The sequence below is a fragment of the Giraffa tippelskirchi genome, chromosome 9 (genome assembly GCF_054371585.1).
Source record: "Giraffa tippelskirchi isolate mGirTip1 chromosome 9, T2T-mGirTip1v1.2.pri, whole genome shotgun sequence".
Lineage (NCBI taxonomy): Eukaryota > Metazoa > Chordata > Mammalia > Artiodactyla > Giraffidae > Giraffa > Giraffa tippelskirchi.
The window spans coordinates 54,440,651-54,452,683 of record NC_137283.1 but is presented as its reverse complement, the minus strand read 5'-3'; the positions used below and the strand labels follow the sequence as shown (position 1 = coordinate 54,452,683).

The 12,033-nt window shown below is 44.5% G+C and overlaps 1 protein-coding gene across 3 annotated transcripts in view; it reads right to left on the bottom strand.

Moving 5' to 3' along the window:
- The window catches only part of TMEM40 (transmembrane protein 40), a 43,933-nt gene that overhangs the window by 19,396 nt on the left and 12,504 nt on the right, over positions 1-12,033 (bottom strand). For 2 of the 3 annotated variants that reach the window (XM_081526378.1, XM_081526380.1), the window contains exons 2-4: positions 6,549-6,620; positions 5,527-5,664; positions 1,843-1,932 (exon numbers count right to left, since the gene is read on the bottom strand). In XM_081526378.1, coding sequence (XP_081382504.1) covers positions 1,843-1,932; positions 5,527-5,664; positions 6,549-6,612 — 292 coding nt within the window. In that variant the 5' untranslated portion in view covers positions 6,613-6,620. The remainder of the gene's footprint in view (positions 1-1,842; positions 1,933-5,526; positions 5,665-6,548; positions 6,621-12,033) is intronic. The other variant, XM_081526381.1, reaches the window with a different exon arrangement.

Here is a 12,033-nt window from a genome sequence, read left to right as displayed (position 1 = left end):
GAAGATATTAAGAATAGGTAGCAAGAATACACAGAAGAACTATACAAAAAAAGATCTTAATGACCCAGATAACCACGATGGTGTGATCACTCACCTAGGGCCAGACATCCTGGAGTCTGAAGTCAAGTGGGCCTTAGGAAGCATCACTACAAACAAAGCTAGTGGAGGTGATGGAATTCCAGTTGAGCTATTTCAAGTCCTAAAAGTTGATGCTGTTAAAGTGCTGCACTCAATATGTCAGCAAATTTGGAAAACTCAGCAGTGGCCACAGGACTGGAAAAGGTCAGTTTTCATTCCAATCCCAAAGAAAGGCAATGCCAAAGAATGTCCAAACTACCGCACAATTGCATTCATCTCACACGCTAGTAAAGTAATGCTCAAAATTCTCCAAGCAAGGCTTCAACAGTACATGAACTGAGAACTTCCAGATGTTCAAGTTGGATTTAGAAAAGGCAAAGGAACCAGAGATCAAGTTGCCAACATCCATCAGATCACAGAAAAAGCAAGAGTGTTCCAGAAAAACATCTATTTCTGCTTTATTCACTATGCCAAAGCCTTTGACTGTGTGGATCACAACAAACTGTGAAAAATTCTTAGAGATGGGAATGCCAGATCACCTTACCTGCCTCCTGAGAAATCTGTATGCAGGTCAGAAGAACTGGACATGGAACAACAGACTGGTTCCAAATTGGGAAAGGAGTACATCAAGGCTGCATATTGTCATCCTGCTTATTTAACTTATATGCAGAGTACATCATGCAAAATGCAGAGTTGGATGAAGCACAAGCTGGAAACAAGACTGCTAGGGAAAATATCAATAACCTTAGATACGCAGATGGCACCACCCTTATGGTAGAAAGCAAAGAGGAACTGAAGAGCCTCTTGATGAAAGTGAAAGAGGAGCGTGAAAAAGCTGGCTTAAAACTCAACTTTCAAAACACTAAGATCATGGCATCTGGTCCCATCACTTCATGGCAAATAGATGGGGAAACAATAGAAACAGTGACAGACTTTATTCCTGGGGGCTCCAAAATCACTGTAGATGGTGACTGTAGCCATGAAATTAAAAGACGCTTGCTCCTTGGAAGAAAAGCTATGACCAACCTAGACAGCATATTAAAAAGCAGAGACATGACTTTGCCAACAAAGGTCCATCTAGTCAAAGCCACGGTTTTCCAGTAGTCATGTACGTATATGAGAGCTGGACCATAAGGAAGGCTGAGTGCCAAATAATTGATGGTTTTGAACTGTGGTGTTGAAGAAGACTCTTGAGAGTCCCTTAGACAGCAAGGAGATCAAACCAGTCAATCCTAAAGGGAATCAGTCCTGAATATTCTTTGGAAGGACTGATGTTGAAGCTGAAACGCCAACACTTTGGCCACCTGATGCAAAAAACTGATTCATTTGAAAAGACCCTGAGGCTGGGAAAGATTGGAAGCAGGAGGAAAAGGGGACGACAGAGGATGAGACGGTTGGATGGCATCACAACTCAACGGACATGAGTTTGAGCAAGCTCCAAGAGTTGATGATAGACAGGGAGGCCTGGCGTGCTGCAGTCCATGGGGTCAGAAAGAGTCAGACACGACTGAGCGACTGAACTGAACTGATAGGAGATCAAACCAACCCTATGATTTGAATTTCTCTTTTTCGCTTTAGAGATGGATGAAGACCAGGCTCTGACCAGGACAGGGTGGAGCATAGCTGACCTATGCTGCTGCTGTTGGACATTAGGTTGTTTTTGTGACTGCCGTACTATAAACAATGCTGCAAGGAATATCTTCACACAGACACACTCAGTTCCACTCAGTGGACAAAGGAGAAATGGTAAGGCCTACTGCCTACCGGGTGAGCCGCCCCTGCGGGGGAGTCCAACCCCCTGGCTGTGCCGACGTTTTCTGGTTACTCGGGGGTGCTGGTCCTCATCACTGTTCTCTGCAGGGAACAAACACACGTTGTAGGAGAACCTCAGCCTGGACTGAGCCGGGAATACTTCATCCTGGTGTTGGTTCTTGGAATTTAGTGTATGTGAGCAATGTGGTCTGGGGGAAAGAAGTCTGTTTTGAGGACTGGGGGACAGGAACTGTCACAAACTTTCTGTGAGACCTTGAACAAATCACTGACTATTTCTATTATGACTTTCATGATGATAAGACAAGGCCCACGAGGTACTGTTACGGGGTGCTCTCCCTCCTGCCCAGTGCAGGAGCTACGTCATTTGTGAGGCCACCAATGTCACATCAACTCCACCTTTGCTTGTGCTTGGTCTCCCACCTGGAATGCCCTTCCCCTTGCTCCCTTATGCTGAAGTTAAGCTGGTGTAACACCTCCTATAGAGGGCCTTTTCTAGTTGTCCCAGCACATGTGCATCTTGCCCACCCTCCTCAGCAGGTGGGATCTTAGTTCCTCAACCAGGGATCAAACCCATGCTCCCTACATCCCTGCATTGGAAGTGAAGAGTCTTAAGCACTGGACCACCAGGGAAGTCCCTCCTCTGGGGTTTCTATAGCGTCAGCTGTCCGTGCTTGACACAGTGGGCAGGAGGGTCCACAGTGCTATTCATCTCTCCAACCACCTTGAGCTCTTGAAGGACAAGGCCCGGGCATCACTGTCCTAAGGTTGCCCAGCCTGGTGCAGGAACTTGATCAAGCCTTGAAGAATGACCGAGTCATCTGCACTCTTGGATCAGTCAGCATCCCAGGGATTCAGGCCTAGGAGTTTCTGGCTTTGGGTCCAGAGGACTCCCTCTTCCTTAGGATGATTAACAGAGCCCCAGGAGTCCTAATGTCCCTCACTGTGCTTGGGGTGGGGCTTCCCTTATAGCTCAGAGGGTAGAGTCTGCCTGCAATGCAGGAGACCCTGGTTCGATTCCTGGGTCGGGAAGATCCCCTGGAGAAGGGAATGGCAACCCACTCCAGTCTTCTTGCCTGGACAATCCCATGGACAGAGGAGTCTGGCAGGTTACAGTCTATGGGGTTGCAAGAGTCGGACATGACTGAGCAACTAAGCACACACACAGTGTTTGGGAAACTTCTGGTCTATCATGGATAAAATTTTACATTCTAGGAAAGCAAGTTAACTATGCTTACAAATCAGTGCATATGTGATCTCAATTAGGAACAGGAAGTACATCAAGATAACAATGGAGGAACCTCCCTGGTGGTCCAGTGACTAAGACTCTGCCCTGTCAGTTCAGGGAGCCTAGGTTTGATCCCTGGTCAAGGAACTAGATCCCACATGCCACGATAACTAAGACTTGGTGCAGCTAAATAAATATAAATAAATATTTTTAATAAGATAACAACAATAGTATTTATCTCAGGAGATAAGATTTTGAGAGGCTTCTATTTTCTTCTTTTCTGTATTTTATAAACATTAACCAATGCCCCCAAAAGGGTTTTTCATCACATTTTGCAAAATATCAAAGAATACAGAAAATAAGAAAACAAAAATTACTCCAAATTCTATTCAACAGGGACGACCTCTGTTAATATGCAAACAAAAATTATTTTAGCTTTCTCCATGATATATTCATAATATATAATCTTTAAAATTTGTTCAAGGATTGTTTTTTCTTTTCCATTATGATTTATTACAGGATATTGAATATAGTTCCCTGTGAAAGTGAAGTCACTCAGTCGTGTCAGACTCTCTGCGACCCCGTGGACTGTAGCCTACTAGGCTCCTCTCTCCATGGGCTTCTCCAGGCAAGAATACTGGAGTGGGTTGCCATTAGTTCCCTGTGCATAATTTTTAATAAAAAGTATTATAGAATTGTATGCTGTCTAAAATAAGGATAATTTTTCTATGTGCTAATTCAATTGTTTAAAAAATTAACTTGGGCAGAAAAAAAATCACAGTTAGTTGCTGGTCCCCTCAGTAACCATCACAGAGCCTGGCACATGGTTGATGTTCAATAGATATATATTGATGGGAATTCCCTGGCAGTCCAGTGGTTAGGACTCCAATCTTTCACTGCAGAGGGCCTGGGTGTGATCCCTAGTCAGGAACTTAAGATCCCACGAGCCATGCAACATGGACAAAAAATATATATACATATACAATTTAATATATATTGAATAAATGTAAGGAGATACATTAATATGTGTTTAGTGGTTATCTAACAGAACAAAGGATGTTTTTCTTTCTTCTTTCTACTTCTTTATATATTTCACATTTTCTATAATGTGCCCATGTATAATCTTTTCCAATAAAAAAAGTTTTAATTAAACAATAATAGGCTGCATTAAGACCAAATAGATATGTAGGGAGAGTGATGCTGGATGCCAGACTCTGAGTTCGAGTCCTTTGGGTGGAGGGGGCCTGGGGGCAGCTGGGAGACACTCAGGCTTCGGGCCCTGAAGACTAATGGTCTGTCTCCGTCTGAAGAATGCTCAGGGTCTGAGACAGAGCAGCAGGCCACCAGGGTGGGATCAGAGACCAGGATCCTGAATGTCAGTCTGTCTCGATGGTTCCAGGACTCTGTGTTTGTCTTCCTGATGCTTTCTCTTAGTGCTCAGTTTTGCTAACTATTGATATGACCAGTCCCATGTGTACTCTGGAGACCGGAAAGAAGGGACTTCTGGCTGCACTTTGGGGAGAACGTTTGCAGGGAAGCAGCATCCTTGGAGGGTCAATCAGAATCAGAAGACAGAAGGTCCCTGCCCAGGTAGGGAGGAGAAACAGGGACAGAATCCCCTGCTGGAGCCCCCCTGCCTCTGGAAGTTCTTCAACAGCTAACCTCACTGGCTTCAGTTTCCTCACCTGTAAAATGGGAATAAAAATAGACCCTTCCTGATGAGTTGATGGGCTTCCCTGGTGGCTCAGTGTTAAAGAATCTGCCTGCAATGCAGAAGATGTGGATTCGATTCCTGTGTCAGGAAGATCCCCTGGAGAAGGGAATGGTAACCCACTCCAGTATTCTTGCCTGGAGAATCCCATGGACAGAGGAGCCTGGCGGGCTACAGTCCATGGAGTTGCAAAAGAGTCGGACACAACTGAGCGACTAAACAATAACAACAATAAATACTATGACATAATAACTTTTGTTATGGTCTCCATCTGATGGATGAGGACCCCAGGGCACACAGGGTTAAGCAATTTACCCAAGGACACAAAGCTGTTAGTGGTAAAGAAAGGGTGTGAACCCAAGCAGGCTGCTGGAACACACACATGCACTGCCTCTGGCTCCAAAGTGCTCCTAGGAAACTAAAATGTTCCTTGACATGAGATGCAGTCACTTGAGGGGTTATATGGGCAACATGAAAAATAGTTGCTAAGATATTATGGAATAACACGGGAAAATGCTTAGGGTAAGATAGTGAACCAATTGTAAATTGAAGACAAAACTGTCTATGTGGGAGTTATACCTGTACAAGCTATGTGTACAGAGAGGCAGGCTCAGGAAGGGAATGTGGAAAACCGGAACTGCAATACCAAGGTGGGAGATGACAGGAGATTGTTTTTTCCATGTAAATGCTTGTCTTCAATATTTTACTATATATGTATTTAATTAAGTCATTGCTTTACCTGAGGAAGAGGACGAGGAGGACGAGGAGGATGAGGAGGAGGAGGAGGATGAAGAGGAGGAAGACTTGTCTTTCTCATCTTGTCCTTGAGAAACGAGTCTGGCCTCCTGGTCTTGCTTGTGGAAATCCGTCTCTCCATCTGGGAGGCACACGTAGTTAGGAGGAGTATTCCTGCCCTTCCCACCCCAGGGACCACCCAGGCCTTCCCAGGGGTCTACTTGGACTTGGGGATCCAGGAGTGGCTGGATTCTCTGGGGTACTCTTCCCAAACCCCTAGGGGCCATGGGAGGCACAGGAGATCAGGGCTCTCGGAGGCTCCAGAGGCTCTAGGAAGGCCAAAGACAAGACATTTCTCTGAATACGTAGCCCAGAGAGGGGCTTCTAAGCCCGTCATCCTTCCCAAGAGACCACTACACTGTGTAGGTGGTGGAGGTTTAGTTGCTCAGTTGTGTCTGACTCTTTTTCCACTGCATGGACCGTAGCCCACCAGGTTTCTCTGTTCACGGGAGTTTTCAGGCAACAATGCTGGAGTGATTTGCCATTTCCTTCTCCAAAGGATCTTCCTGACCCAGGGATCAAACCCTCATCTCTTGTATTGCAGGTGGATTCTTTACCGCTGAGTCACCAGGGAAGCCCACACTGTGCAGAACAGTTGCCAATTTAAAATTCTCTGTAAATTACAGAGCAAGTGGGATCCAATCAAGCTCTAAACCTTCCCATTCTGGGGCCATGCGGGACCCTTCCTCGCTTCTGGGGACTCTCCCTAATGCCAGTCCAAGCTCCCAGAGCCTCTGAGATTTGGGGGGCAACTGGGGGTTCCCACCGCTGGAGAGTGCTGGGGGACAGACTGGGCCAAGCACAGACATGTGCGAGTGCATAAAATCACTCCTTCTCGAGAGGTTTCAACTGTAACTTGGGCCATTCATTGAGACACATGAGCTGAGCAGCGTCTTCTGTTCCAGCCACTGCTGGACTCTATTTCCCATGCAGCTTTGCCCAGAGGGTTAGAGAAAGCAAACATACAGTCTAGATCTTCTGATTCTCCATGAACTTGACTGTGGTCTTGAAGTGATCCTGAAGTCTCCATGGCTTTCCCTGGAGGAAGTAATTAATATTACCCGAGTTAATATCCTTGATGTATAACGAGCTTGGCAAGTAAATAAGAAAAATAGAAACACCCAATATTCAAAGGTACAAGAAGAACAATTTATAGAAACACAAAAATAGGGAAATCTGAGTAATGATCAACTTTTGATACTATTAAGAACTTATTTTTTTTAGTAGACTTTAGTTTTTAGAGCAGTTCACAGCAAAACTGTTTTTCTCTACTTCTTTGTGTTGTTCACTTAAGAAGGCTTTCTTATGCTTGCTTGCTATTCTCTGGAACTCTGCATTCAATTGGGTGTATCTTTCAAACTGTGGTGCTGGAGAAAACTCCTCAGAGTCCCTTGGACTGCAAGAAGATCAAACAATCAACCCTTTAGAATATTCATTGGAAGGACTGATGCTGAAGCTGAAACTTCAATACTGTGGCCACCTAATGCGAAGAGCTGATTCATTGGAAAAGACCCTGATGCTGGGAAAGATTGATGGCAGGAGGAGAAGGGGGTGACAAAGAGTGAGATGGTTGGATGGGATCATGGACTCAATGGACATGAGTTTGAGCAAACTCCAGGAGATGGTAAAGGACAGGGAAGCCTGGCATGCTGCAGTCCACTGGGTCTCAAAGAATTGGATACAACTTGGTGACCAAACAGCAACAAACAACAATACACAAAAATTAAATGGAGGGTACAAAGATTGCCCATATACCCCCTGTTTCTAAACATGTATAGCCTCTCCCTGTTATCAACATCCTCCATTAGAGAATTTATTTTTTTAGGTGTGATATTTAAGCTGAGGTTATATTTATTTAAAATATCCTTTAGGACTTCTCTGGTGGTCCAGTGGATAAGAATCCACCTGCCAGTGCAGGGGACACAGGCTGATGCCTGATCCGGGAAGATTCCACAGGCCGTGGGACAACAAAGCCCGTGTGCCACAACTACTGAAGCCAGAAAACCTAGAGCCCACGCTTCACAACAAGAGAAGCCACCGTAATCGGAAACCCACACACCACAACGAAGAGTAGCCCCCACGCAGCATCTAAGACCCAGCACAGCCAAAATAATTAATTAAAATATCCTTCAATTTAGAGATGAACACTGAAATATGTATGATGAAATTATATGATGTCTGGGACATGCTTCAAAAAAGTCTGATTATCTGAATAAGGGAGTTGGAGGGCATGGTGGGGGGGCGGAATCCAAACACAACAACAGGATGAGTTAATAACTGTTGGAGCTATATCAAAATATAAATAGTTGGGAATTCCCTAGAGGTCCACATATATAAATATATATAGTTATCTCTGAGATCTTATATACACACACAGTTATCTCTGAGTGGTAGCATTATGGGTATTTTTAGTTTCTTATTTTCACTTTGCATTTTCTAAATTTTTATGTTTTGTTAAATATAATTTTTGTTATAATAAAATAACTTTTTTATAACTTAAAAATGTTATATGCCACCTTACATCAGTATAGTACTAAGCAGTTTTACAAAGGGTTTATATGCTCATAATTCCACCTGAGCCAGATCACAAACCAATCTGGAGAGAATTGGGATTAATTACTTCACATTTGAATTATAGTTTCTAGATAACAAAACTTTGCAAAAGATTGTCTCATTTAATCTTTACTATAACCCTGCAAGGTAAATTTTATCATCCTCACTTTACAGAGGAGGAAACTGAGGCTCAAAGAGATGAAGTAACTTGAGACTACAGAACCCACATTTTGTTTAATGCAACCCCAAACATTGGTCTGGAGCCCAAAACTGCTCAAAGGCCATCATGCAGTCAGGCACTTGGAGCTGCAGAATGAGATTTGGGAACCTGTCCCTTCAGGACACCATACCCTGTGCTTTCCTGAAGTTCTGAGTGGGTGCTGGTGGTAACTCAAAGAGGGCCTTCAAGTGAGGCCCCAAGAAGGCTGGACGTGTGGCCTCGGAAAATCTAAACAGCTAACTTCAGTGACCTGGTGCCCTTCTCTAGAGGAAATACATGGAGCTGCCATGGCTGGGCTGCCCCCCTGAAAGCCTTGATTTTAGCTGGGCACATGGCCATCCAGCGAGGGACAACATTTCCCAGCATCCCTGGGTGCTAGATTTGGCCAAGGGACCATGTGACTCATGTTGCTGCCGAGAGACCAAGAGTGGACAGGAACTGTGCAGTGGCGAGCTGACAGATGTTCTGTGGTTCTGGGGGGAAAGTACACACGCACACACATACACACACACACACACATACATCTGCAATAAATTTTGCTGATGTAAAGAATGGATTAGGGGGGAAATTAGGAATTTAGGATTAACAGATACACACCACTGTATGTAAAATAGACAACAAGGACCTACTGTATAGCACAGGGAACTATATTCAGTATCTTACAATAACCTCTAATGAAAAAGAATCTCTAAGAGAATAGCTATAAATGTATATGTATAACTGAATCACTTTGCTGTCCACCTGAAACACTGCAAATCAACTATATCTCAAGGAAAAACATAATAAAAATTTTAAAAGAATGCATAGCACACAAGTAATAAAAATAAGGTCCTCTGTATTGTGAATTTCATATACAACAAGTAGAATGTAATGCCTACAGTTTTGAGGTTTAATCTGCATTATTAACATTTGCTTAACCACTTTCTTAAACTCAGACAATCAACAAAGCAAACCATAAAGCTCTGATTTGTATAGGTTACTGATTTCTGTGATATAAACTGTCCCACTGACTGATATCAAGGTGATGTCACTGAGTGCAAAGCTGGGAAGAGGTGGGCAGTGGAACACAGATAGCCTTGTGTGGTGTTTCCACCATACACACGACAGTGAGAGTGAAAGTGAAGTCGCTCTTTGCGACCCCATGGACTGTAGCCTACCAAGCTCCTCAGTCCATGGAATTTTCCAGGCAAGAGTACTGCAGTGGGTTGCCATTTCCTTCTCCACATAGAACCTGCGAAAACCTCAAGTGCCCATGTAACAGCAGAATGTAGTAAAATAAATTAGGAAGTGATACATTTTGAGTACTTACTAGCCTTGCTTGTTGCAGGATTTAGTTAATTTATAGAACTTAATTTAATTTAATAGTGGTTGTGTTTAACAACCTGCTCCCCAAATTCCTAAAGATTTAACAATCGGTTCTCCCGTGTGGGAATCCGGTTTCAGCCCTGGGCTCCTAAACTACGGCACCTTCCACTTCCTCCTTCCGGCTTTTTGTACGCTGGTCTGTGGTGGGGAGCCAACCTCCTTCAGAGAAGCCAAGCCAACACCCCAGGGATGCCCTGAGCAATAAGGCAAAGGAACCTGGGCCCCACACAGCCTTGGGCTTAGAGCCGCTGGACCGCCTGGACCTACCTCTGGTTGACCATGTGCACAGGGAATCAGCTTCTCCCTTCTATGAGACTGGGATTCGATATTTGTTACAGCATCTTAGCCAAGCTGTGCTGGCTAAGACCCCTACACCACCCCATTTCTTCTCCTCCCTGCTTTGGGCCTAGGGATTCAACTCTGACAGGAGGTAGATTCACTTCTCTCTGACTAGTTTGGACCCAGGTCTCAACCTCCAAACTCCTCACATTTGGGACCAAAGCTCCTTTGCCAGTATACACGTTATATGGTGTTTAGCATCCTCCCCACTAGATGTAGGTAGCACCCCACCCTAGCTGTGAGAGTCAAAATGTCACCACACATTGCCAACTGTCTCCTGGGGGTAAAAATCACGCCTACTTGGGAATTGCTGGTCTACAGAACCTACTTTAAAAATATATGTATTTATTTATTTGGCTGCACTGGGTCTTACGTGCGGCCTGGGGGATCTTTGGTTGCCATGTGTGGGATCTAGCTCCCTGCCTGACCAGGGATAGAATCTGAGCCCCCTGCACTGGGAGCATGGAGCCTTAGCCACTGGACCACCAGGGAAGTCCCCAAGAGAAACCAGTCTTAAAAAAATTTTTGTTGTTATTTAATCACTCAGTTGTGTCTGACTCTTTGTGACCCTAAGGACGGTAGCCCACCAGGCTCCTTTGTCCATGGGATTCTCCAGGCAAGAATACTGGAGTGGGTTGCCATTTCCTTCTCCAGGGGATCTTCCTGAGCCAGGGATCAAATCCAAGTCTCTTGTGTTAGCAAGTGGATTCTTAATCACTGAGCCACCAGGGAAGCCCTAAAAATTCTTTACAATTTAATTAAAAATTTTTATTGAGGTATAATGCTCTTTTAACATTATATTAGTTTCAGGGGCAAAACATAATGATTTGATATTTGTAAACGCTGCAAAATGATCACCACAATAAGTCTAGTTAGCATCCGTCACCTTACATAAACAAACATTTTTTCTTGTGATGAGAAACTTTAACGTCTATCCTCTGAGCAACTTTCAAATATGCAACAGAGTATTTTGAACTAATAGTCTCCACACTGTACATCACATCCCCAGGACTTTTTTTATTGTATAACTAGAAGTTTGTAGCTTTTAACCCCCTTCACCCATTCCCACCCACCCTCCACCGCTGGCAACCACCAATTTCTTTTCTGTACCTATGAGTTCATAGGAGTTTTGTTTGTCTTTGGTAGAGAATCTACTTTTAATCCACCACAAGACCCAGACAAGGCAGAATCTTTCCCCATGCCTCAGAGCTGGACAGCCTGGGTGTGAACCCTGACCCTTGTAGCTGTGGGATTCTGGGCCAGTGACTTAACTTCTTATAGACCTCAGGTTCCTCATCTGCAAAATGAGGACAGTAATAGTGCTTACCTCATTGTGTACTGTTGTGAGAATGGCATGAGTTAAAACCCATAGAGCACCCAGAACAATGCCTGGTATAGAGCAGGGAATGAATAAATGTCAGCTGAGATGACGATCATTATTATGACGGGGGCAGCAACAAGACATCATGTGCTGTGTGGTTGGACAGAGCAGGGTTCAACCTCACTTCCGTCACTTGTGCACGAGATGACCTTGGCCGGGCGGTCCCCTTCTCCAAGTTCTAGTTACACAATTGTGGACTGTGATGGCAGCACCTTAGAGAAGAAAGCCGGCCAGTGCCTGCCTGAAGGAGGGCTCCATAAGCATGAGTTCACTCTTCCACAGACCACCTATGATACTTGGGCATTCAGGGTCCAGCCCCAGTCCCTCCCAGTCTCCCATCTCCTAGGCTCCAGGCTCCATTACCCTTTTCTGGAATAAAAATTTCCATTTCTCAGGGCAGAATTCAGCTCAGCATTAGGAAGTCACCAGCCAATAAAATGAACTGATATCCAGGTATGAATGACTGATGACCATGAGCCCCAGGGTGTATCTGTATTTTGAAGAGGATTCTCTGTACATAGCAGATGTCCAGCATGTCTCAGAGGCTGAGATCATCTCTCACAGTGGAATTTCAGGTAGAAGAAGAGGCTCAG